Below are 25,114 nucleotides of genomic sequence, written 5' to 3' on the forward strand. Positions count from 1 at the left end.
GTCTTGGGTGCCATCAATGGTAATGGAAAAATAAAAAGCTTATGCTTTTACCACACCAAACTTAGAATTTTGCTTGCCCTCGAGCAAGAGTAGAAAGAATAGATGAAGAAGAAAAAGAAAATATGGAGGAGAGGAGGGAGAGGTGTGTTTCGGCCAAGAAGAGGAAGAGGGGGTTGTGTTGTGTGAAAATGAGGAAGAATGGAGGGCTATATATAGGGAAGGGAGGGGGGTAAGGTTCGGCCATAAGGGTGGGTTTTGGGTGGGAAATTGATTTTGAATTTTGAAGGTAGGTGGAGTTTATGAGATAGGTTTATGGGGAAGAGTGGATGATGTGAGTGGTGAAGTGGTGATAGGGAAGAGAAATTGAGGTGATTGGTGAAGAGTTTTGGGGAAGAGTGTTTATTGGGAAGAGAGGATGAACATTGAGAAGAGGAAAGAGAGTGAGTGGTGGTAGGTGGGGATCCTGTGGGGTCCACAGATGCTGAGTTGATCCTGTGGGGTCCACAGATCCTGAGGTGTCAAGGATTTGTATCCCTGCACCCATTAGGCATGTAAAATGCCTTTGCATGCAATTCTGGCATTTAAACGCCGAATTGATGCTTGTTCTGGGTGTTCGACGCCCAGATGCAGCATATTTCTGGCGTTGAACGCCAGCCAGATGCTTGTTTCTGGCGTTCAACGCCAGCTCTTCTTCACTGTGCATTTCTGGCGCCTGGACGCCAGGATGCTGCTTGTTTCTGGTGTTCAACGCCAGAAACATGCTCTGTTCTGGCGTTGAACGTCAGACAAATGCTCCTTACTGGCGTTTAAACGCCAGTGAGATCCTCCTCTAGGGTGTGATTTTTCTTCTGCTGTTTTTGATTCCGTTTTCAATTTTTATATTTATTTTGTGACTCCACATGATCATGAACCTAATAAAACATGAAATAACAATAAAAATAAAATTAGATAAATAAAAATTGCGTTGCCTCCCAACAAGCGCTTCTTTAATGTCAATAGCTTGACAGTGGGCTCTCATGGAGCCTCACAGATGTTCAGAGCATTGTTGAGACTCCCCAACACCAAACTTAGAGTTTGGATATGGGAGTTCAACACCAAACTTAGAGTTTGGTTGTGGCCTCCCAACATCAAACTTAGAGTTTGACTGTGGGGGCTCTAGTTGACTCTGTTTTGAGAGAAGCTTACTGTGCCTCTTTCCCATGTTTACAGAAGGATGTCCTTGAGTTTTAAACTCAAGGGAGTCCTCATTCAATTGAAGGACTAATTCACCTCTGTTAACATCAATCACAGCTCTTGCTGTGGCTAGGAAGGGTCTTCCAAGGATGATGGATTCATCCTCATCCTTCCCAGTATCTAGGATTATGAAATCAGCAGGGATGTAAAGGCCTTCAACCTTTACTAACACGTCCTCTACTTGTCCATAAGCCTCTTTTCTTGAATTGTCTGCCATCTCTAATGAGATTTTAGCAGCTTGCACCCTAAAGATTCCCAGTTTCTCTATTACAGAGAGGGGCATGAGGTTTATCCCTGAACCAAGGTCACACAGAGCCTTTTCAAGATCATGGTGCCTATGGTACAAGGTATTAGGAACTTTCCAAGATCCTGTTTCTTCTGAGGCAATGTCAGTTGATCCAGATCACTCAGTTCATTGGTGAACAAGGGAGGTTCATCTTTCCAAGTCTCAATACCAAATAATTTGGCATTCAGCTTTATGATTGCACCAAGGTACCTGGTAACTTGCTCCTCAGTAACATCCTCATTCTCTTCAGAAGAGGAATACTCATCAGAGCTCATGAATGGCATAAGGAGTTTTAATGGAATCTCTATGGTCTCTAGTTGAGTCTCAGATTCCTTTGGTTCCTCAAAGGGAAACTCCTTATTGATCACTGGACGTCCCAGGAGGTCTTCCTCCTTGGGATTCACGTCCTCCTCCTCTTTTGTGGTTTCAGCCATGATGGTCATTTCAATGGCCTTGCACTCTCCTTTTGGATTTTCTTCTGTATTGCTTAGGAGAGTACTAGGAGGGATTTCAGTGACTCTTTTACTCAGCTGGCCCACTTGTGCTTCCAAATTTCTAATGGAGGACCTTGTTTCATTCATGAAGCTCACAGTGGCCTTAGATAGATCAGAGACTAAGTTTGCTAAATTAGAAGTATTTTGTTTAGAGTTCTCTGTCTGTTGCTGAGTGGATGATGGAAAAGGCTTGCTATTGCTAAACCTGTTTCTTCCACCATTATTAAAACCTTGTTGAGGCTTTTGTCGATCCTTCCATGAGAAATTTGGATGATTTCTCCATGATGAGTTATAGGTGTTTCCATAAGGTTCACCTAAGTAATTTACCTCTACTATTGCAGGGTTCTCAGGATCATAGGCCTCTTCTTCAGAAGATGCCTCTTGAGTACTGTTGGATGCAGCTTGCATTCTATTCAGACTCTGAGAAATCATATTGACTTGCTGAGTCAATATTTTGTTCTGAGCCAATATGGCATTCAGAGTATCAATTTCAAGAACTCCCTTCTTCTGAGGCGTCCCATTACTCACAGGATTCCTCTCAGAAGTGTACATGAACTGGTTATTAGCAACCATGTCAATGAGTTCTTGAGCTTTTGCAGGTGTTTTCTTTAAGTGAATGGATCCACCTGCAGAAGTATCCAATGACATCTTAGCTAATTCAGACAGACCATCATAGAATATATCCAGGATGGTCCATTCTGAAAGCATATCAGAAGGACACTTTTTGGTCAGTTCCTTGTATCTCTCCCAAGCTTCATAGAGGGATTCACCTTCTTTCTGTCTGAAGGTTTGAACATCCACTCTAAGCTTGCTCAGCTTTTGAGGAGGAAAGAACTTGGCTAAGAAAGCCTTGACCAACTTATCCCAAGAGTTCAGGCTATCCTTAGGTTGAGAATCCAACCATATTCTAGCTCTGTCTCTTACAGCAAAGGGGAAAAGCATGAGCCTGTAGACTTCAGGATCTACTCCATTAGTCTTAACAGTATCACAGATCTGCAAGAATTCAGTTAAGAACTGAAAAGGATCTTCAGATGGAAGTCCATGTAAATTGTAAATTGTAAATTGTTTACTCCAATGGTAGGTACAGTGAAGTCACCAAGCATTCTCCTTGCATTATTATTATTTTCGGCTGCCATCTCCTCTTTCTGTTCGAAAATTTCTGACAGGTGCTTGCTAGATTGTTGTAATTTAGCTTCTCTTAGTTTCCTCTTCAGAGTCCTTTCAGGTTCTGGATCTGCTTCAACAAGAATATTCTTGTCCTTGCTCCTACTCATATGAAAAAGAGGGAACAGAAAAATAATAATAATAGGGATCCTTTTTACCCAAGTATAGAGGTTCCCTTATGTGAGTAGAAGAAAGGAAGAAGAGAAAATCTGAACTCAGAGAGAGAGAGGGGGTTCGGATTTTTGGTGAGTGAAGAAGAGATGTTAGTAAATAAATAAATAAATAGAAGAAGATGAGAGGGGGAAGTTTTCGAAAATAATTTTTGAAAAAGAGTTAGTGATTTTCGAAAATTAGGAATGAAATCAAATTAAAATTTAAAAATTAAACAATTAATTAATTAAAAAGAATTTTTGAAAAAGAGGGAGATATTTTCGAAAATTAGAGAGAGAGAGTTAGTTAGGTAGTTTTAAAAAAGATAAGAAACAAACAAAAAGTTAGTTAGTTAGTTGAAACAAATTTGAAAATCAATTTTGAAAAGATAAGAAGATAAGAAGTTAGAAAAGATATTTTAAAATCAAATTTTTGAAAAAGATATGATTTTGAAAAAGATAAGATAAAAAGATATTTTTGAAAAGATATGATTGAAATTAGTTTTGAAAAAAAAAAGATTTGATTTTTTTTAAAATCACAATTAATGACTTGATTCACAAGAAATCACAAGATATGATTTTAGAACTTAAAGTTTGAATCTTTCTTAACAAGCAAGTAACAAACTTGAAATTTTTGAATCAAAACATTAATTGATGATGTTATTTTTGAAAATTATGTGGTAAAGATAAGAAAAAAAATTTTGAAAAATATTTTTAAAATTTTCGAAAATAACTAAGAAAAATGAAAAAGATTTGATTTTTGAAAAAGATAAGATTTTTAAATTCAAAATTTGATTTGACTCATAAGAAACAATTGAATTTTAAAAATTTTTGAAAAAGTCAACTCAAATTTTCGAAAATTTATGAGAGAAAAAGGGGAAGATATTTTTTTTTATTTTTGAATTTTTAATGATGAGAGAGAAAAACATGAAAATGGTGCAATGCATGAAAATTTTTGGATCAAAACAATGAATGCATGCAAGAATGCTATAAATGTCAAGATGAACACCAAGAACACTTTGAAGATCATGATGAACATCAAGAACATATTTTTGAAAATTTTTATATGCAAAGAAAACATGCATGACACCAAACTTAGAAATCTTTAATGCTTAGGCACTAAGAATTCAAGAATGCATATGAAAAACACCATACAACACAAAACAAGAAAACATCAAGATCAAACAAGAAGACTTACCAAGAACAACTTGAAGATCATGAAGAACACTATGAATGCATGAATTTTTCGAAAATTTTATGCAAACTTTAAAACATGCAATTGACACCAAACTTAAAAATTGACTCAAGACTCAAACAAGAAACATGAAATATTTTTTTTATTTTTATGATTTTATGATTTTTTTTTTAGATTTTTGTATATTATTTTCGAAAAAAACATATAGGAAAAAGAAAATAAGGATTTCAAAATTTTTAATATGAATTCCAGAAATCTTGTACTCTTAGTCTAAAGCTCCAATCTGAGGGTTAGTCATGGCTTAATAGCCAGCCAAGCTTTAGTATGCTATTACATGCATTGAAGTGATTAGTTGAAGACCAATCCCAAAGCAGTTTGGATATGTCTTTGCAGCCAGATAGGATTCAACATGTTACCATGAAACTCTAGAATTCATTCTTAAAAAATTCTGAAATAATTTTCGAAAACAAAGGAAAAATTTTTGAAAGATTTTTGAAAAATTTTTTTTTGAAAACATTTTGAAAATAAAATAAGAGGAAAATTACCTAATCTGAGCAACAGGAAGAACCGTCAGTTGTCCAAACTCGAACAATCCCCGGCAACGGCGCCAAAAACTTGGTGCACGAAATTGTGATATTAGGCAACGGCGCCAAAAACTCTGTACGCACATCTTAATAAATCGTTTTTCATTCACAACTTCGATACAACTAACCAGCAAGTGCACTAGGTCGTCCAAGTAATAAAACCTTACGTGAGTAAGGGTCGATCCCACGGAAATTGTTGGTATGAAGTAAGCTATGGTCATCTTGTAAATCTCAGTCAGGCGGATAATAGTTAATTATGGAGTTTTCGAAAATATTAATAAATAAATAAAAAATAAAGATAGAAATACTTATGTATATCATTGGTGAGAATTTCAGATAAAGGTATAGAGATGCTTTCGTCCCTATAAACTTCTGCTTTCCTGCTGTCTTCATCCAATCAGTCCTACTCCTTTCCATGGCTGGCTTTATGTAAGGACATCACCATTGTCAATGGCTACTTTTCATCCTCTCTGGAAAATGGTCCGATGCGTTGTCACTGCATGGCTAATCATCTGGAGGCATCACCGTGGTCAATGGCTGCATCCTATCCTCTTGTGAAAATGTTCCAAATTCTCTGTCACAGCACGGCTAATCATCTGAGGTTCTCGATCATACTGGAATAGGATTCACCCTCCTTTTGCGTCTGTCACTACGCCCAGTACTTGCGAGTTTGAAGTTCGTCACAGTCATTCAATCCCAGAATCCTACTCGGAATACCACAGACAAGGTTTAGACTTTCCGGATTCTCATGAATGCCGCCATCAATCTAGCTTATACCACGAAGATTCTGATTAAGAGATCCAAGAGATACTCATTCAATCTAAGGTAGAACGGAAGTGGTTGTCAGGCACGCGTTCATAGGGAATGATGATGATTGTCACGTTCATCACATTCATGTTGAAGTGCGAATGAATATCTTATAAGCGGAATAAGTTGAATTGAATAGAAAAACAGTAGTACTTTGCATTAATTCATGAGGAACAGCAGAGCTCCACACCTTAATCTATGGAGTGCAGAAACTTTACCGTTGAAAATACATAAGTGAAAGGTTCAGGCATGGCCAAATGGCCAGCCCCCAAAACGTGATCACAGGATCAAAAATACAATCCAAGATGACTAATACAATAGTAAAAAGTCCTATTTATACTAAACTAGTTACTAGGGTTTACAGAAGTAAGTAATTGATGCATAAATCCACTTCCGGGGCCCACTTGATGTGTGCTTGGGCTGAGCTTGAATGTTACACGTGCAGAGGCTCTTTCTGGAGTTGAACGCCAGGTTGTAACATATTTCTGGCGTTCAACTCTGGTTCGTGACGTGTTTCTGGCGTTTAACTCCAGACATCAGCGTAGAACTGGCGTTCAACGCCCTTTTACGTCATCTAAACTCGGCCAAAGTATGGACTATTATATATTGCTGGAAAGCCCTGGATGTCTACTTTTCAACGCAATTAGAAGTGCACCATTTTGAGTTCTGTAGCTCCAGAAAATCCACTTTGAGTGCAGGGAGGTCAGAATCCAACAGCATCAGCAGTCCTTCTTCAACCTCTGAATCTGATTTTTGCTCAAGTCTCTCAATTTCAGCCAGAAAATACCTGAAATCACAGAAAAATACACAAACTCATAGTAAAGTCCAGAAATGTGAATTTAACATAAAAACTAATGAAAAAATCCCTAAAAGTAACTAGATTCTACTAAAAACAATGCCAAAAAGCGTATAAATTATCCGCTCATCAGAGGGTCCTAAAAAGAAAGTACCCAAAGGATGGAGAAACAAAAAGATCCCCACTGAAGGTTTTTTCCCAGGAATGAAGGTGGTGTTGACTAGCAATCCAGTGTTGACTTATACGGTAAACCTAGACCTCTCTCTGGAGCATATTGAGCTACTTTATGGAGACACAGAAAAGAAGTTCAAAGTGAGGGGTGAAGAGCTGAGCCCCTATGATCCTCCTCCCTAGAGGAGCTGACCGTCAAGCTAGTGACAGTAAAGAAGCGCTTATCGGGAGGCAACCCAATGTTTTTGTATCCTTTAGTTGATTTATGTTGGTTTAATTTTGTTATTTATTTAGTTTTAGTTGAGTTTTTACTGTTTTTCCTTTGTTTTACATGTGTTTAGATCATGCAGAGTTATTGAAACAGAAACAGGTTCCTAAATACAGCATTTCGGACACCCGAAAGTATATTTATTCAGATGAGGTGACGCCTAACTTGAAAATCTCAAGTTAGGCGCCACATGCAACGTGCAAAGAAGCATTCTTCTCGGGAGGGTTGGCACCTAACTTGAAGTTTCTCAAGTTAGGCACCACAATGATGCGCACAAGGAAAATTTTTACTGCCTAGTCCACGCCTAACTTGAGAATTCTCAAGTTAGGCGCAAGGTGTGAAGGCTCAAAGGAAGTTAGGCGCAACAAAATTAAAATTAGGCACCATAGAAACATCTCTTCAATCCAAGTTAGGCGGAGCATTATTCAAGTTAGGCGCCGTTTGTGGGTTAACATACAAGTTAGGAGCCACTCCACTTGAAGTTAGGTGCAAGCTTCAATTCCAAATCCCTTATGATTTGCTTAGCAAATCCCCACTCCATCAAAATCAATTACAAGATTCTTTTTCTTTTTCAAATCCCCCCTTATATACATACATATATATATATATATATATATATATATATATATATATATATATATATGCCCCCCCTCTTATATATATACGTCTTCCCCCCTATATATATATATATATATATATATATATATATATATATATATAAAGTTGTAATTTTTATCCTTCTTGTCCTTTTATTATTTTCAGCTTCTTTTGCATTATTTTTTTTTTACTCCTCCATACATTTTTTATGTCCCTCCTTGTTTTCAGTTTTTCTTTGCTTGGGGACAAGCAAACTTTTAAGTTTGGTGTTGTCGCTTCGCTTGTGGCTTTTCTGTTTATTTTAATGACACCAAAGGGAGGCGAATCATCTTCACGGAGGAACACAGCCTGAAGAATAAGACGGCCACTAAGATAATTGAGATGGTTGAGTTCCTTTCATTCTATATTTCCTTCCGTTCTTATTATGTTATATTCTTGTTTTCTGCTGTTTTACTTGAATGTCTGCATGATCCTTTGTTATTTTAATTCGTAAGTTCTAGTTTATTTTGCTATTTTTATTCTATTATTTATTTCTAATTCTGAAAAGTGTCTCATGTATTGTTCACTGAGCTTGAATCAAAAAGAAAAAGAAGAAAAAGATGTATTGCATGAGAAATAGAGTTTATAACAAAGAATAGTCTGATTTACTTAAATATGGTTGTATTCTTTGTGATTCTGAATGCATGACATGAACAGTGCATATCTGAATTTGAATCAAAGGATGTTGATGTATAAGGAACAGGAATTTAGAGAACTATTATAAATTCTCTGAAGTTACTGAAAGCTTAATCCTTGAGGCAAAAAAAATAGCAAAAGAATAATAAAAGCAAGGTCCAAGGCTCTGAGCATCAATGACTAAGGAGGTCAGATATGATTAAAAGCTCAAAGAGTTGTTTTCCTAGTCATATGCTTGTGGTGTTTTTGTGTCAAGTAATCCTTGAGACAGAACACTTAGAGTCGAGACCAAGTGCATTTAGCAGAGTATGCCAAAGGCTTTGAGCACCACTGTCTGGGAGTAGCTGAAAAAAAATTAGAACTTCAAGAAAGTTCTCTAGTTAAGTGCTTGTGGTGTTTTTGTATCAAGTGAAGCTTGAGACAAAACATTTAAAGTCACGGCTAGGCTCAAGGTGCAAAGCACCAAAGAAAAGAGAATTAAAGGGAATTTGTTGTATTCAAGGATTAAACTGAAGAATAAAAGATTAGATAATTCATAATATTATCCGGATTCTAATTCCGAATGACAGTGACATCTTTTTTATTTAAAGGAGAGTGAGATGCCAAAACTATTCAGGATCGCAGTTGTAAACTGATGAGCGGATAATTTATACCCTTTTTGGCATTGTTTTTAGGTAGTTTTTAGTATGTTTTATTTACTTTTTATTCTATTTTTATTAGTTTTTATTCAAAAATCACTTTTCTGGACTTTACTATGAGTTTGTGTGTTTTTCTGTAATTTCAGGTATTTTCTGGCTGAAATTGAGGGACCTGAGCAAAAATCTGATTCAGAGGCTGAGAAAGGACTGCAGATGCTGTTGGATTCTGACCCTCCAGCACTCGAAGTGGATTTTCTAGAGCTACAGAAGCTCAATTGGTGCTCTCTTAGTTGCGTTGGAAAGTAGACATTTTGGGCTTTCCAAAAATATATAATAGTTCATATTTTTCCTGAGATTTGATGGCCCAAACTGGCGTTCAAAGTCAGCCAAAAACTTTCTAGCGTAAAACGCCAGAACTGGCACCTTTTTTGGCGTTAAACGCCAATTCTGGCACCCAGGGTGGCGTTTAACACCAACTTTGAGCATATGCACGTGAAAGCTTGAAAGCTCAGCACGCACCAAGTGGGTCCCAGAAGTGGATTTCTGCACTATCTGCACTTAGTTACTCATTTTCTGTAAAACTAAGTTACTAGTCTAGTATAAAAACTACTTTTAGAGATTCATTTTGTACCTTTTGACATTTTTACACTTCATATTGTAACTTTGATGGCATGAGTCTCTAAACCCCATAGGTGGGGGTGAGGAGCTCTGCTGTGTTTCAATGGATTAATGCAATTACTATTGTTTTCTATTCAATCACGCTTGATTCTAGTCTAAGATACCCACTCGTACTTCAAAATTGAGAACATGATGATTCGTGACACTCATCATTATTCTCAACCCTATGAACGCGTGCCTGACAACCACTCCATTCTATCTGAGCTCAACGTAGTCATTGGGTGACAGCTTGAGTGCGTATCTCTTGGGTTTCTGATCCACGGACTGAGTCCGGGGGTTAGAACCTTTGTGGTATAGGTTAGAACCAAATGGGCAGCATTCCTGGGATTCAGAAAGTCTAAACCTTGTCTATGGTATTCCGAGTAGGATCTGGGAAGGGATGACTGTGACGAACTTCAAACCTGCGAATGTTGGGCGCAGTGACAGTGTGCAAAAGGACAAGGGTCCTATTCCGACGCTAGTGGGAACCGACAGATGATTAGTCGTGCGGTAGTTGTGCATGGAATTTTTCATCCGAGACGAGCAATCCGACTGTTGATTAGCTGTGCAGAGATCGTACCTGGTATTTTTCATCCGAGAGGATCATACAGCTTTCTATTGAAGGAAGCCATGCGTGTTTGGAGAAGAAGACAGTAGAAAAGCAGAGATTCAGAGGACAGAGCATCTCCAGAACCTCAGCCTGTTTCTCATTATTGAATCACAAGTACTATTTATTCCATGTTATTTATTTTTCATAAATACAATCAATCTCATCATTAATCTCCTGACTAAGATTTACAAAAATAATCATAGCTTACTTCAAACTGACAATCTTCATGGGATCAACCCTTACTCACGTAAGGTATTACTTGGACGACCCAGTGCACTTGCTGGTTAGTTGTGCGTTGTTGTGAAAAGTGTAATCACAATTTCCCACACCAAGTTTTGGCGCCATTGCCGGGGATTGTTCGAGTGTGGACAACTGACGGTGTATTTTGTTGCTTAGATTAGGAAAAATTTATCTTTTTGGTTTAGAGTCACTAAAATTGAGTCTTCTATTATTGTTTTTGGTTAAAAATTTTAAAATCCTTATTTTCTTTTTCTAATTTATTTGCAAAAATTTTTAAAAAACCAATAACTTCATAATTTAGTCTTCTGTTTGAGTTTAGTTTTATGTTTTAAGTATGGAGTCAATTGCATGATTTTATTTTTCTTTCAGTTTTTCGAATTATATGTTCTTAGTTCTTTCTTAATCTTCAAGTTGTTCTTGTTTATTTTTCTTGTTTGATCTTTAGTTTTTCTTGTTTTGTATCTTTTCTTGTTTTTCTTGTGCATTTTCGAATTATTAGTGTCCAAAATATAAAAATTTTTATGTTTGGTGTCCTTTGTGTTTCTATTTTCTTAAAAATTTTTAAAATTTGTTCTTAGTGTTCATCTTGACATTCAAAGTTTTCCTGTTTGCTCTCTTTGTTTTGATCTAAAAATTCTAAGTTTGGTGTCATTTTATTATTTTTCTCTTTCCTCATTAAATTCAAAAATTCAAAAAAAAATATCATTTCCTTTATTTGCTCATTATTTTTGAATTCCTTAGGTTGACTTAGTCAAAATTTTTAAAATTTGGTAGTTTCTTGTTAGGCAAGTTAAAATTTCAATTTTAAAAATTTATCTTCTTAAATCTTTTTCAAAACAAATTCTTTTTCAAATTTCTTTTATTATTTTCCGAAAATCCTTTAAAAAAATTTTCAAAATCTTTTTCTTTTCTTATTCACAATTTTCGAATTAATTGTACCATTTTATTATTTTGATTGAAAAATTTTAAGTTTGGTGTTTCCTTGTTGAGAAAGTTTCAATCTTCAAATTTTAAAATCATATCCAAATTTTTCAAATCTTCTTAATTAATTAGCCATTTTAGTATTCGAATTTTTTTTATTTATTTTAATCTATTTTATTTTATTTTATTTTATTTTATTTTATTTTATTTTCGAAGCTTATTTTTCTAGTTTTCAATTATTTTATTTCATTTTCTTCTCTTTTGAGTTCGGTTAGCATTAAATAAATAAAATAAAAACAAAAATATTTTGATTTTTCTTTTACTTTATTTCTATTTTACAATCTACAACATCTCCCTTTCTCCATCATGGACCTAAGTGGAAATGAACAGTCTAGAAGGACTCTGGAGCCATATGCTAACCCCACTAATGCTTCCTATGGGAATAGTATCTGTATACCTCCCATCAGAGCAAGCAGTTTTGAGCTAAATCCTCAGCTCATTATCATGGTACAGCAAAATTATCAGTATTCCGGTCTTCCACAGGAAGAACCTACTGAGTTTCTGGCGCAATTCTTACAAATTGCTGACACAATACGTGATAAGGAAGTAGATCAGGATGTCTACAGATTATTACTATTTTCATTTGCTGTAAAAGATCAAGCTAAGAGGTGGTTAAATAACCAACCCACAGCAAGCATAATAACATGGAAACAGTTATCAGACAAATTCCTGAATCAATATTTCCCTCCAAAAAGGATGACACAGCTAAGGTTGGACATCCAAGGCTTTAAACAAGAGGATAATGAATCCCTTTATAATGCCTGGGAGAGGTACAGAGGGATGCTAAGGAGATGCCCCTCTGAAATGTTTTCAGAATGGGTACAGTTGGATATCTTTTACTATGGTCTTACAGAAAAGGACCAAATATCTCTAGACCACTCAGCTGGTGGATCTATACATATGAGAAAGACAATTGAAGAGGCTCAAGAGCTCATTGATACAGTTGCTAGAAATCAATATCTATACTTAAGTAGTGGGTCCTCCATGAAAGAAGAAACTAAAGCAGCATCCACTGAACTTAGTCCTCAAGAACAAGTTGCTGAACTCAATCAGCAATTGCTTATTATAACAAAACAGTTAGCAGAATTCAAAGAGATGCTCCAAGACACTAAAAATGCTAACCAGAATATGGAAGCACAATTGGATCAGACAAGACAACAGCTATCTAAACAGATAACAGAAGAATGCCAAGCTGTTCAATTAAGGAGTGGGAAGACATTGAATGTCTCAATTCAAAGCAGCAGAAAGCCAAGAAAGGAACAAATAACAGAGGATTACCAACCCACTGCCCAAAATCCCTCTGAGGACAGTAAGAGCCCAGAGAGGAATAATTCTGGCGTTCAAACGCCAGAAAAAGGTAAGAAAGTGGCGTTAAACGCCCAAGGGATGGCCAGTTCTAGCGTCCAAACACTAGAAAAGGGTGGCAATCTGGCGTTAAACGCCCATGCAGCACCCAATTCTGACGTTCAAATGCCAATAAGGGATCAGACACCTGCAAGTGTTGATAACAACCCCCTTAAGCAGGCTTCTCCAACCACTTCTGTAGGAAATAAACCTGCAGCAACTAAGGTTGAAGAATACAAAGCCAAGATGCCTTATCCTCAGAAACTCTGCCAAGTGGAACAGGATAAACAATTTGCCCGCTTTGCAGACTATCTCAGGACTCTTGAAATAAAGATTCTGTTTGCAGAGGCACTTGAGCAAATACCCTCTTATACTAAGTTCATGAAAGAGATCTTAAGTCATAAGAAGGATTGGAGAGAAACTGAAAAAGTTTTTCTCATTGAAGGATGCAGTGCAGTCATTCTGAAAAGCTTACCAGAGAAGCTTAAAGACCCCGGAAGCTTTATGATACCATGCACATTAGAGGGTGCTTGTACCAAGACAGCTCTATGTGATCTTGGGGCAAGTATCAACCTAATACCTGCATCCACTATCAAAAAGCTTGGTTTGACTGATGAAGTTAAACCAACCCGGATATGCCTCCAACTTGCTGATGGCTCCATTAAAATCCCATCAGGCATAATTGAGGACATGATTGTCAAGGTTGGGCTATTTACCTTTCCTACTGACTTTGTAGTGCTGGAAATGGAGGAGCACAAGAGTGCAACTCTTATTCTAAGAAGACCTTTCCTAGCAACTGGACGAACCCTTATTGACGTCCAAAAAGGGGAGATAACCCTGAGAATCAATGAGGATGAGTTTAAGTTGAATGCTGTCAAAGCTATGCAGCATCCAGACACACTAAAAGACTGCCTGAGCGCTGATATTACTGATTCCTTGGTGGAAGAGGTCAATATGACTGAGAGTCTCGAATTAGAGCTAGAGGACATTTTTAAAGATGTTCTGCCTGATCTAGAGGAATCAGAGAAAATAGAAGAACCTCTGAAAACTCCTCAGGAAGAGGATAAGCCTCCTAAACCCGAGCTCAAACCACTATACCCTCCCTGAAATATGTATTTCTGGGAGAAGATGACACTTTTCTGTGATCATAAGCTCTACCATAGAGTCACAGGAAGAGAAAGCACTAATTCAGGTGCTAATGACACACAAGACAGCTCTTGGGTGGTCCATAAATGATCTTAAGGGCATTAGCCTAGCTAGATGCATGCACAAGATCCTATTGGAGGATGATGCTAAGCCAGTGGTTCAACCACAGAGGCGGCTAAATCCAACTATGAAGGAGGTGGTGCAGAAAGAGGTCACTAAGTTACTAGAGGCTGGGATTATTTATTCTATTTCTGATAGCCCTGGGTGAGCCCTATCCAAGTTGTCCCCAAGAAGGGAGGTATGACATTGGTTCATAATAAAAAGAATGAACTGGTTCCTACAAGAACAGTTACAGGGTGGCGTATGTTTATTGACTACAGAAGGCTCAATACAGCCACCAGAAAGGATCATTTTCCTTTACCATTCATAGACAGATGCTAGAAAGACTAGCAGGCCATGAATACTACTGCTTTTTGGATGGCTATTCAGGTTACAACCAAATTACAGTAGATCCTCAGGACCAAGAGAAAATAATATTCACATGTCCATCTGGAGTATTTTCCTATAGAAGGATGCCATTTGGTCTGTGCAATGCACCTGCAACCTTTCAGAGGTGCATGCTCTCTATTTTCTCTGATATGGTAGAAAAATTTCTGGAAGTCTTCATGGATGACTTCTCAGTATTTGGAGACTCATTCAGCTCCTGTCTTGATCATCTAGCACTTGTTCTGAAAAGGTGCCAAGAGACAAACCTGGTTTTAAACTGGGAGAAATGTCACTTTATGGTGACTAAAGGAATTGTCCTTGGGCATAAAATTTCGAACAAAGGAATAGAGGTGGATAAAGCTAAAGTAGAGGTAATTGAAAAATTACCACAACCTGCCAATGTTAAGGCAATCAGAAGCTTTCTGGGGCATGCAGGATTCTATAGAAGGTTTATAAAGGATTTTTTAAAAATTGCGAAACCTTTGAGTAATCTGCTAGCTGCTGACACGCCATTTGTCTTTGACACGGAGTGTCTACAGGCGTTTGAAACTCTGAAAGCTAAGCTGGTCACAGCACCAGTTATTTCTACACCAGACTGGACATTACCGTTCGAACTGATGTGTGATGCCAGTGACCATGCCATTGGTGCAGTATTGGGACAGAGGCATAACAAGCTTCTGCACGTCATTTATTATGCTAGTCGTGTTTTGAATGACGCACAGAAGAATTACACAACCACAGAAAAGGAGTTGCTTGCAGTGGTTTATCCCATTGACAAGTTCAAATCTTATTTAGTGGGATCAAAAGTGATTGTGTGCACTGACCATGCTGCTCTAAAATATCTCCTCACAAAGTAGGATTCAAAACCCAGACTCATCAGATGGGTGTTGCTTCTCCAAGAGTTTGATATAGAAATAAGAGACAGAAAAGGGACAGAGAACCAGGTAGCAGATCACCTATCCCGGATAGAACCAGTAGCAGGGGCGTCCCTCCCTCCTACTGAAATCTCTGAAACCTTTTCGGATGAGAAACTCTTTACCATTCAGGAATTACCATGGTTTGCAGACATTGCAAACTATAAAGCTGTGAGATTCATACCCAAAGAGTACAGTAAGCAACAAATAAAAAAGTTGATTTCTGATGCAAAGTACTACTTGTGGGATGAACCATATCTCTTTAAGAGGTGTGCAGACGGAGTAATCCGCAGATGTGTGCCTAGAGAAGAGGCACAGAAGATCCTATGGCATTGCCATGGATCACAATATGGAGGACACTTTGGAGGTGAGCGAACAGCCACCAAGGTTCTCCAATGTGGCTTCTATTGGCCTACTCTCTATAGAGACTCCCGAGAGTTTGTACGTAACTGTGACAGTTGCTAGAGAGCTGGTAATCTGCCTCATGGTTACGCCATGCCTCAACAAGGAATCTTAGAGATTGAGTTGTTTGATGTATGGGGTATAGACTTCATGAGGCCTTTTCCACCATCATACTCAAACACTTATATTCTGGTGGCAGTAGACTATGTATCTAAATGGGTGGAGACAATTGCAACACCCACTAATGACACTAAGACAGTAATGAAGTTCCTCCAGAAGCATATCTTCAGCAGGTTCGGTGTCCCTAGGATATTGATCAGTGATGGAGGCACTCATTTCTGCAATAAACAGCTTGACTCTGCTCTGGTCCGATATGGGATTAACCACAAAGTGGTGACTCCATATCATCCACAGACAAATGGGCAGGCTGAAGTCTCGAATAGAGAACTAAAACGAATCTTTGAGAGGACTATAAGTACCCGTAGAAAGGATTGGGCAAGAAGAATGGATGATGCTCTGTGGGCATACAAAACAGCATTCAAGACTCCTATAGGAACCTCTCCATACTAACTTGTGTATGGCAAAGCCTGTCATCTTCCAGTGGAGCTAGAACACAAAGTCTACTGGGCAACCAGGTTCCTAAACCTTGATGCTAAGGTAGCTGGAGAGAAAAGATTACTCCAATTGAATGAGCTGGAAGAGTTCAGACTCAGTACTTTCGAAAATACTAAAATTTATAAAGAGAAAGCAAAAAGATGGCATGACAAAAGGCTGTCTTCTAGAGTCTTTGAGGCAGGACAGAAGGTCCTGCTGTTTAACTCTAGGCTCAGATTGTTCCCTGGGAAGTTGAAATCCCGGTGAGGGGACCATATGTGATTACAAGTGTGTCACCATATGGTTATGTAGAGCTTCAAGATATTGATTCTGACAAAAAGTTCATTGTTAATAGACAGAGAATCAAACATTATCTTGAAGGCAATGTTGAGCAAGAATGCTCAAAGCTGAGACTAAATTAAAAGCTCAGTAAAGTCCAGCTAAGGGCAGTAAAGAAGCGCTTACTGGGAAGCAACCCAGCCATTATTAGATGTTTATAATAATTATATAAGTTTATTTAATTTTGGTAATTATGTTTGTTAATGCTTATCAGTGAAAAAGTCAAGGAAATGAAGGTTCAGAACATAAAATAGAAGAATCACAGAGAAAAAGAGCTCACTGGCGTTAAAACGCCAGTAAATAGGCAAATTGGGCGTTAAACGCCAGAATGGCTATCATTCTGGGCGTTTAACGCCAGTAAAGATATCATTCTGGGTGTTAAACGCCAGAATGGGCAGCATTCTGGGTGTTTAACGCCAGAAACAGTAACATCCTGGGCGTTCAGAAAAACGCCCAGTAAGAAAGAATTTCTGGCGTTTAACGCCAGCCAGGGTATCTGGTTGGGCGTTAAATGCCCAAAATGGCCACCAGATGGGCGTTAAACGCCAGAATGGCTATCATTCTGGGCGTTTAACGCCAGAACAGCTAGGGGAGAGGTAATTTCATTTCCAATTCAATTTTTTTCGAATCTTCTTGTTTTACTTCAAAATTTTCTGCATCCAAACATTACAAACATTCATTTTTAATTTCCATTCACAAAAATTTCATAACCTTATAAATTCTTTTAATTCTCTTTAAATTCTTTTCAATTCTTTTTCAAAAACTCATTCATCTTTCCAATTTATTTTCAAATATTTTTAACTCATTCATATTATCTTTTATTTCTTAGATGCATAAACAAAAATTCAGATTTAATCTCCTCATATCTTTTTCGTATCTTTTAAATTTTTTAAAAGAATCTCATCTTTTTCATATCATGTTTATCTTTTATCAATCATATCTTTTAATCATATCTTCTTCTAAAATCTCGAAACCATTCCCTCCCTCCCCTCTATTTATACATTCGGCCATCCCCCTTCCTCCATCATTCGAATCCTTCTCTCCATCTATTCATCTTCTTTCTTTACTTTTGCTTGAGGACAAGCAAACCTCTAAGTTTGGTGTGATTTTTCGTGATCACTGACCAAGATCATGGCCTCTAAAGGAAAACAAACCACTCCAAGAGGCAAGAAAGAAAACAATCCAAAACCACAATGGATGCATGAGAGATTCTGCACCAAAGAACATGCATATCACTACTTCAAAATTGTGTGCAGAAGATCAGTGATCCCGGAAGTCAAGTTTGATCTGAAAGAAGACAAATATCCGGAGATCCAAGAATAGATTCGAAACAGAGGCTGGGAAATCCTAGCTAATCCTGAGATGAATGTGGGAAGAAACATGATCCAGGAATTCTATGCAAATATGTGGCTGACAGATAATCAAAGAATGGAGGGAACTGCATTCCATACTTTTCGAACCATGATCAGAGGGAAGATTATCTACTTCCATCTTGACAAAGTGAGAGAAGTCCTCAAACTTCCTCAACTACAGGATGATCCAGAATCCTTTAATAGGAGAATGGCTAAAGATAAAAAGTTGGATCAAGTTCTAGAGGACAAATGCCTCCCTGGAACCAAGTGGATAACCAATTCAAAAGGTGTCCCAAACCAACTGAAGAGAGGAGACCTCAAGCCAGTTGCTAGGGCTGGCTGGATTTCATTGGGTGATCTATACTTCCCACCAGTAACCGCTCTGAAGTCACTGTCAAAAGAGCAATGATGATTCACTATATTATGCTGGGAAAAAGTGGAGGTTCATCAGTTAATTTCTTGTGAAATTTACTTATTTGCAAACAAGGAATCCACTGAAGCCAAATTGGCTTACCCAAGCTTGATCAGTCTGTTATGTAAAGATGCTGGGGTACAGATAAGTGTGGATGAGTATATCCCAGTTGAACACCCAATCACTAAAAGGGTAATGGATGGACCTCAAGTTCAAGACAACCTCATCAAGAGGAGGGCGCATGAGCTCCTCCCAAAAATTCCTCAATTTGACTATTGGGCCCGCTTAGAAGCATCTGTCAACAAGCTGTAAGAATCTATGGATCAACTCAAAGAAGAGCAGCAGAATCAGAACAGCATGCTCTGCAAACTGCTCAGAGAATAAGAAAGCAAGGGCATGAGCTACAGGAACTAAAGCACCAGAAGCTGATCCTTGAAGAGCCAGACATCCCACAGATTGAACGAGCACCCATCTCTCAAAATAAAGGTTGTTGAGTCCTAACTCTGTGATAACTTTTATTATTAGAAACCTATTTTAAGAGTTACATAAGCATTAGTATTAGAGTCATTTATTTTGTGTCTTTAATTATTATTTGTCTGCTTTTATGTTTATTTTATGTCTTATTTCTATTCCATGATCAATAAAATTTAGAGTATATGTCTTAAAGCTATGAATAATCCCATAAATCTTTCACCTTTCTTAAAAGAAAAATGTTTTTATTTGCAAAAGAACAAGAAGTACATGAATTTTGAATTATATCTTAAAAATAATCTAATTATTTTGATGTGGTGGCAATACTTTTTGTTTTCTGAATGAATGCTTGAACAGTGCATATTTTTGATATTGTTGTTTATGAATGTTAAAATTGTTGGCTCTTGAAAGAATAATGAAAAAGGAGAAATGTTATTGATGATCTGAAAAATCATAAAATTGATTCTTGAAGCAAGAAAAAGCAGTGAATACAAAGCTTGCAAAAAAAATTGTGTGGCAAAAAATAAAAGAAAAAGAAAGAAAAAGAGAAAGCAAGCAGAAAAAGCCAATAATGGATAGCATCCAAGGCTTTGAGCATTAATGGATATGAGGGCCCAAAGGAATAAAATCCTTGCCTAAGCGGCTAAATCAAGCTGTCTCTAACCATGTGCTTGTGGCATGAAGGTCCAAGTGAAGAGCTTGAGACTGAGTGGTTAAAGTCGTGGTCCAAAGCAAAAGAGTGTGCTTAAGAGCTCTGGACACCTCTAACTGGGGACTCTAGCAAAGCTGAGTCACAATCTGAAAAGGTTCACCTAGTTATGTGTCTGTGGCATTTATGTATCCGGTGGTAATACTGGAAAACAAAGTGCTTAGGGTCACGGCCAAGACTCATAAAGTAACTGTGTTCAAGAATCAACATACTGAACTAGGAGAATCAATAACACTATCTGAATTCTGAGTTCCTATAGATTCCAATCATTATGAACTTCAAAGGATAAAGTGAGATGCCAAAACTGTTCAGAAGCAAAAAGGCTATAAGTCCCGCTCATCTAATTGGAACTGAGCTTCATTGATATTTGAAATTTATTGTACATTCTCTTCTTTTTATCCTATTTTATTTTAGTTGCTTGGGGACAAGCAACAATTTAAGTTTGGTGTTGTGATGAGCGGATAATTTATACCTTTTTTGGCATTATTTTTAGGTAGTTTTTAGTATATTTTGTTTACTTTTTATTCTATTTTTATTAGTTTTTATTCAAAAATCACTTTTCTGGACTTTACTATGATTTTGTGTGTTTTTCTGTAATTTTATGTATTTTCTGGCTGAAATTGAGGGACCTGAGCAAAATCTGATTCAGAGGCTGAGAAAGGACTGCAAATGCTGTTGGATTCTGACCCTCCGGCACTCGAAGTGGATTTTCTGGAGCTACAGAAGCCCAATTGTGCGCCCTCAGTTGCGTTGGAAAGTAGACATCTTGAGCTTTCCAGAAATATATAATAGTTCATACTTTTCCCGAGATTTGATGACCCAAACTGGTGTTCAAAGTCAGCCTAAAACTTTCTGGCATAAAACGCCAGAACTGGCACCTTTTTCGGCGTTAAACGTCCATTCTGGCACCCAGGGTGGCGTTTAACGCCAACTTTGGGCATATGCACGTGAAATCTTGAAAGCTCAGCCCAGGCACACACCAAGTGGGTCCCGAAAGTGGATTTCTGCACTATCTGCACTTAGTTACTCATTTTCTATAAACCTAAGTTACTAGTCTAGTATAAAAACTACTTTTAGAGATTCATTTTGTACCTTTTGACATTTTTACACTTCATATTGTAACTTTGACGGCATGAGTCTCTAAACCCCATAGGTGAGGATGAGGAGCTCTGCTGTGTTTCAATGGATTAGTGCAATTACTACTGTTTTCTATTCAATCACGCTTGATTCTATTCTAAGATACCCACTCGTACTTCAACAATGAGAACATAATGATTCGTGACACTCATCATTATCCTCAACCCTATGAACGCGTGCCTGACAACCACTCCATTCTATCTGAGCTCAACGTAGTCATTGGACGACAGCTTGAGTGCGTATCGAGTAAAGTATCATTTATGTCCCCAATGTTTGGGGTAAGTCTCAAGCCTATCCCTAACATTTTAAACGTCTTATTTGTGTCCCAAACGTTTCTAAATCGCATCAATGTTGTCCAACCGTCCAAATTACTAACATTTGGTTAACGGCGTTGCATACGTGGAGGTTACTGTACACGGTGGCAGGGCGTTTTTATGTGACCATTATTGAATCAAAAATAAAAGAAAAAAGAAACAGATAACCATCAAAGAATGGTCCTCTTGGAAACCCTAATTCTGCAAATCTTCTCTCCTCTTTTATGCTACACCTTCTGCGAAGCTCGACTTCTCTGGTTGAAATAGGATGGAGGCTGATGCATGCCAATCTGAAGCAACACACGGCAGCAAGCAGGCGACAAGAAATAGAAACCAGGCATGTCGAAGGAGGACAACGTGCTACTGTGGGGAACGGCCTGTGCTTGCCACCTCATCGACGGTCGAAAATCCCGGGCAGAGGTTCTGGGATTGCGTTAACTTTGGGGTGAGTTTTAGCCATGCGTTTCTTGTTGTTGAGTTATATGTTTTGACAATCTGTGGGTGTGACTCGGTTGTGTCATATTTGGTATAGATTGGAGAAGAATGCGGCTATTTTGTATGGGCAGAACCAGAGGAAGAGCCCTCACAAGTTTCAAGGCTAAGGACGAAGGTCAGAAATTTGAAGAGCAAAATGGAGAAGGTTGAGTTCAGGTTCATGGTTGCAATGGGAGTTGCTTTAATTGGATGGACAGTTGCCCTAATATTGGTTTGTGAGAAAACAAGCAGCACCAAATTTGGCAGACTTTTACTACAATGATATTGAGATAGTGAGATTTAGGAGAATATCATTAGATCCCAACTTGTGCTCTGTATTTTTGCATAGAAATAGCACTGATGTTGACATGGTTGGTGTTTTGTTGAACTGAATGAGATTGTAATGAAATGATGTTTTGATGATTTAAGTTTGGCCAAATGCTATATTGTGCTTGTGTAAAAAAGTGCAATGATATATTGTGCAGCTGCAATGTTATATTATGCATTCTGTTTAAAGTGTTATATTTTGCATTGTTATATTTTGAAGCTGAAATAAAGTGTTACATTTTGCATTCTGCTTAAATGAAGCAAGTCATGAGCATGACAACAATATGAACTGTAATATATTACTTAATCACTAACCATTAAGATTGTCATTAGCAACAAGCACAATAGGTTCACAGCAAAATAACAAAACAGGAGCAAATCAAGCACAATAGGTTCACAGCAAAATAACAAAACAGGAGCTACACTATTTGCTCCACAACAACTGTATCAGATAATTAGCAACAAGCACAATAGGTTCACAGAAAAATAACAAAATAGGAGCTACACTGTTTGCTCCACAACAACTGTATGAGATAACAAAATGCAGTCTTTAAACTGGTTTTGGCAAATTATAATGATACTAAAGAGAAAACATGAAACTGCACACATCATCATCATCACATCTTCTTCCATGCTTTTGGAGGTGTCCTAGCCATAAACTTCAGTTGGGATATGTTGACGTGCTTGGATGGGGTTGGCAGCACTCTGAGATTGTTGTCCTTGGCAGCATCCTTGAGTTGTTGTCCAGAATTATTGTTTGACGGGGTCATCTTAGCCTTCTTTGACATAGCCTGAGATTGCTGGGAACTGATATCATTGGAAGATGATTTTCTCTTCGGCCTTGATGTGTTGGTCTTCTTAGCTGCAGCTTGTGATTGCCTAGAAGCCTGGCTGGAGATAGTACTAGACACAGTGCTTGAGATAGTGCTAGAAATGACTCTTGAAGCTCTTCTTGTAGACCCAGCAACTTTGTTTGCCTAGTTAACAGCCACAATACGACATTATAATCTTTGAATGCAATCAGGCAAAATGAAGCCAAAACCAGAAAAAACAACTATTGTACTTACCAAACTAGTGGCAGCTACTTTCCGCTTCTTTGGACAGGTTCGTTTGTTGTGGCCTCTAGCAAAACAATAGGAGCACTTTTGAGTTTACCCATCACGAGACACTCCTTCCCTACTTGAATTCTCATCTGTAGCTTTATTCCGTTTCAGTTTAGGCCTTCCAATGGGTTTTCTGTAGACTGGTGGCAAAACATCATCAAATTGTGTCTTCACCCACAGGTTGGGGCCATTTACTGGATACACCACATGTTGGTAGCAGTTAGAGTAAGTTTCCTTCTTGTAACAGTTTGCAACAAAGTTGTCCACATTGAAGCACATCTTCCTAATGCAGGTCATGGCATGGGCACAGGGGATTCCGGACAACTGAAACTTCCTGCACGAACACTCGTGATTCTTCAAGTCAACCACGAACTTCTCTTTGCCTCCATGGATGCTAGTGACCTCATATTTGTCACGACCAGCATAGGTGCTCACCCACTTACCACTTGCATCAGCTTGTTTTTCAACCTTAGTCCTGATACGGGGCAACACCTCTCTTTGGTATTCAACTATCCGATCCCTATTATTAGCCCAACGCCTTATTATGTATACTCTGATGTCTTCAAGCATACTGACTATAGGCTTCTCCCGGGCGTCCACAATCACAGAGTTAAATACTTCACACATGTTGTTAACCAAGGTATCACACTTAGACCAAGTCCCAAACTTATGCCGGCACCAATATTTGGTTGGTATCTCCATAAGGTGGTTGTAGGCTCCATTATCAACCTTTTGGATTTTAGCCATGTTTCTCTCCCACTCTTGTAAATAAGTGGCTTTTGCAGCATTCCACATCATCAGTTTTAGTTGCAGCCCTGGGAATCTCTTCCTGAAATTGCTATAAAGATGTCTAACACAGAATCTATGATCCACTCCTGGAATGAGCTCATCGAAGGTTGGAACTAACCCCTAAATCCATAGTAAATCAGTTTTACTTGAAGTAGTAATTAAATCAGCATGATATGTGATAATGACAATTAACCAAGTACATACAGTTCAATTAATCACAAAATCTATTATCAGCATGATATGTGATAATGACAATTAATCCGCTTTTACTTGAAGTAGTATGGACATGCACAATTCATACTACAAGTCATACATTTCAAGCACTAGGTTCACTATAGACAACAACTCTAACACTAAACTAGGATTTATAACGTAGCTATCAGCAAGTCTAACACTAAAACTGATTATATGAATGAAGTGAGTAGAGAAATAAGTACCTTTTGTTGGTCAGACATGAAGGTGCATCTCCTTAGCTTGTCACTACCAAAGTCATCACACAGATTGGTGAGAAACCAAGTCCATGTGTTCTTAGTCTCTGCTTCAACCACTGCGTAGGCTATCGGCAGTATCTGGTCGTTCGGGTCCCAGCCAATAGCCGTGAGAACTTGACCTCCATATGGTGTCTTGATGAAGCACCCATCAAGGCAAATTATTGGTCTGCAAACCATAAAACTCTTCTTGCATGCATCAAGGCACACATAAAGTCTTTGGAACTTTGGCCTTAAATCCACACCCGATTTTGGTCTCTCAGAAGCAAACTCAGGTGGTCTCTCCACTTGCAACTTAACTGTAGAACCTGGGTTAGACCTCAGTAATTCATGACAATAGTCATCGAGTCTCCGATACTGCTCTATGTATGTTCCTTGTAACTCATCAAGTGCAAACTGCTTAACCCGGGCAGCTTTAGACTTAGTTAGCTCTACATTCCACTTGCTGTATGCTTTCTTCATTAGTGTGGAGAGCTTTATTTTTGGATTCTCAGCGATCTTTTTTAGAAACACCTTGCTCAACCATTTTGCATGCATAATTCCAATTTTCAACTCTCTAGAACAGCTATGCTTGTTATGGCAGCTGGTTAATTGCCATGTTTGCTCATTCTTAATCTTCCCACAGTATGCAAATCAGTTACAACCCTCCACGCAAGTGACCTTCACTCTCCGAAGATCTACCTTATCAAACCTCAAACCCCTCCCAGTGTGTACAGCATAGGCAGTGGCACAATCCTTGAACTCTTCTCTTGAGACATAAAGAGTTCC

At 38.0% G+C, this 25,114-nt stretch overlaps 1 protein-coding gene and 1 non-coding gene across 2 annotated transcripts; one reads left to right on the forward strand and one right to left on the reverse strand.

Annotated features, from left to right (window-relative positions):
* Positions 1-2,715: 2,715 nt before the first annotated feature.
* Positions 2,716-2,823, forward strand: LOC112759881 (small nucleolar RNA R71). Its single transcript, XR_003180346.1, has one exon. It is a non-coding gene; the product is annotated as a small nucleolar RNA R71 (small nucleolar RNA).
* Positions 2,824-22,583: 19,760 nt separating this feature from the next.
* LOC140180167 (uncharacterized) lies at positions 22,584-24,808 on the reverse strand. Its single transcript, XM_072220592.1, has 4 exons — positions 24,296-24,808; positions 23,122-23,978; positions 23,034-23,088; positions 22,584-22,943 (listed from the first exon to the last, which is right to left on the reverse strand). The coding sequence occupies exons 1-4, from the start codon at positions 24,806-24,808 to the stop codon at positions 22,584-22,586; spliced, it is 1,785 nt and encodes a 594-aa protein (XP_072076693.1).
* Between the last annotated feature and the right edge of the window lie 306 nt (positions 24,809-25,114).

This window comes from Arachis hypogaea, chromosome 16 (assembly GCF_003086295.3).
Source record: "Arachis hypogaea cultivar Tifrunner chromosome 16, arahy.Tifrunner.gnm2.J5K5, whole genome shotgun sequence".
NCBI classification, from domain to species: Eukaryota; Viridiplantae; Streptophyta; class Magnoliopsida; order Fabales; family Fabaceae; genus Arachis; species Arachis hypogaea.

What these genes read in the sequence shown, in the direction of transcription:
- LOC140180167 (XM_072220592.1), bottom strand. Translation starts at nt 24,808, where the DNA reads ATGAAGAAAGCATACAGCAAGTGGAATGTAGAGCTAACTAAGTCTAAA. An exon ending in TCATGTCTGACCAACAAAAG is followed by an intron (nt 23,979 to 24,295) that starts GTACTTATTTCT and finishes CTATGGATTTAG; the next exon opens with GGGTTAGTTCCAACCTTCGA. An exon ending in AAGTAGCTGCCACTAGTTTG is followed by an intron (nt 22,944 to 23,033) that starts GTAAGTACAATA and finishes GCTGTTAACTAG; the next exon opens with GCAAACAAAGTTGCTGGGTC.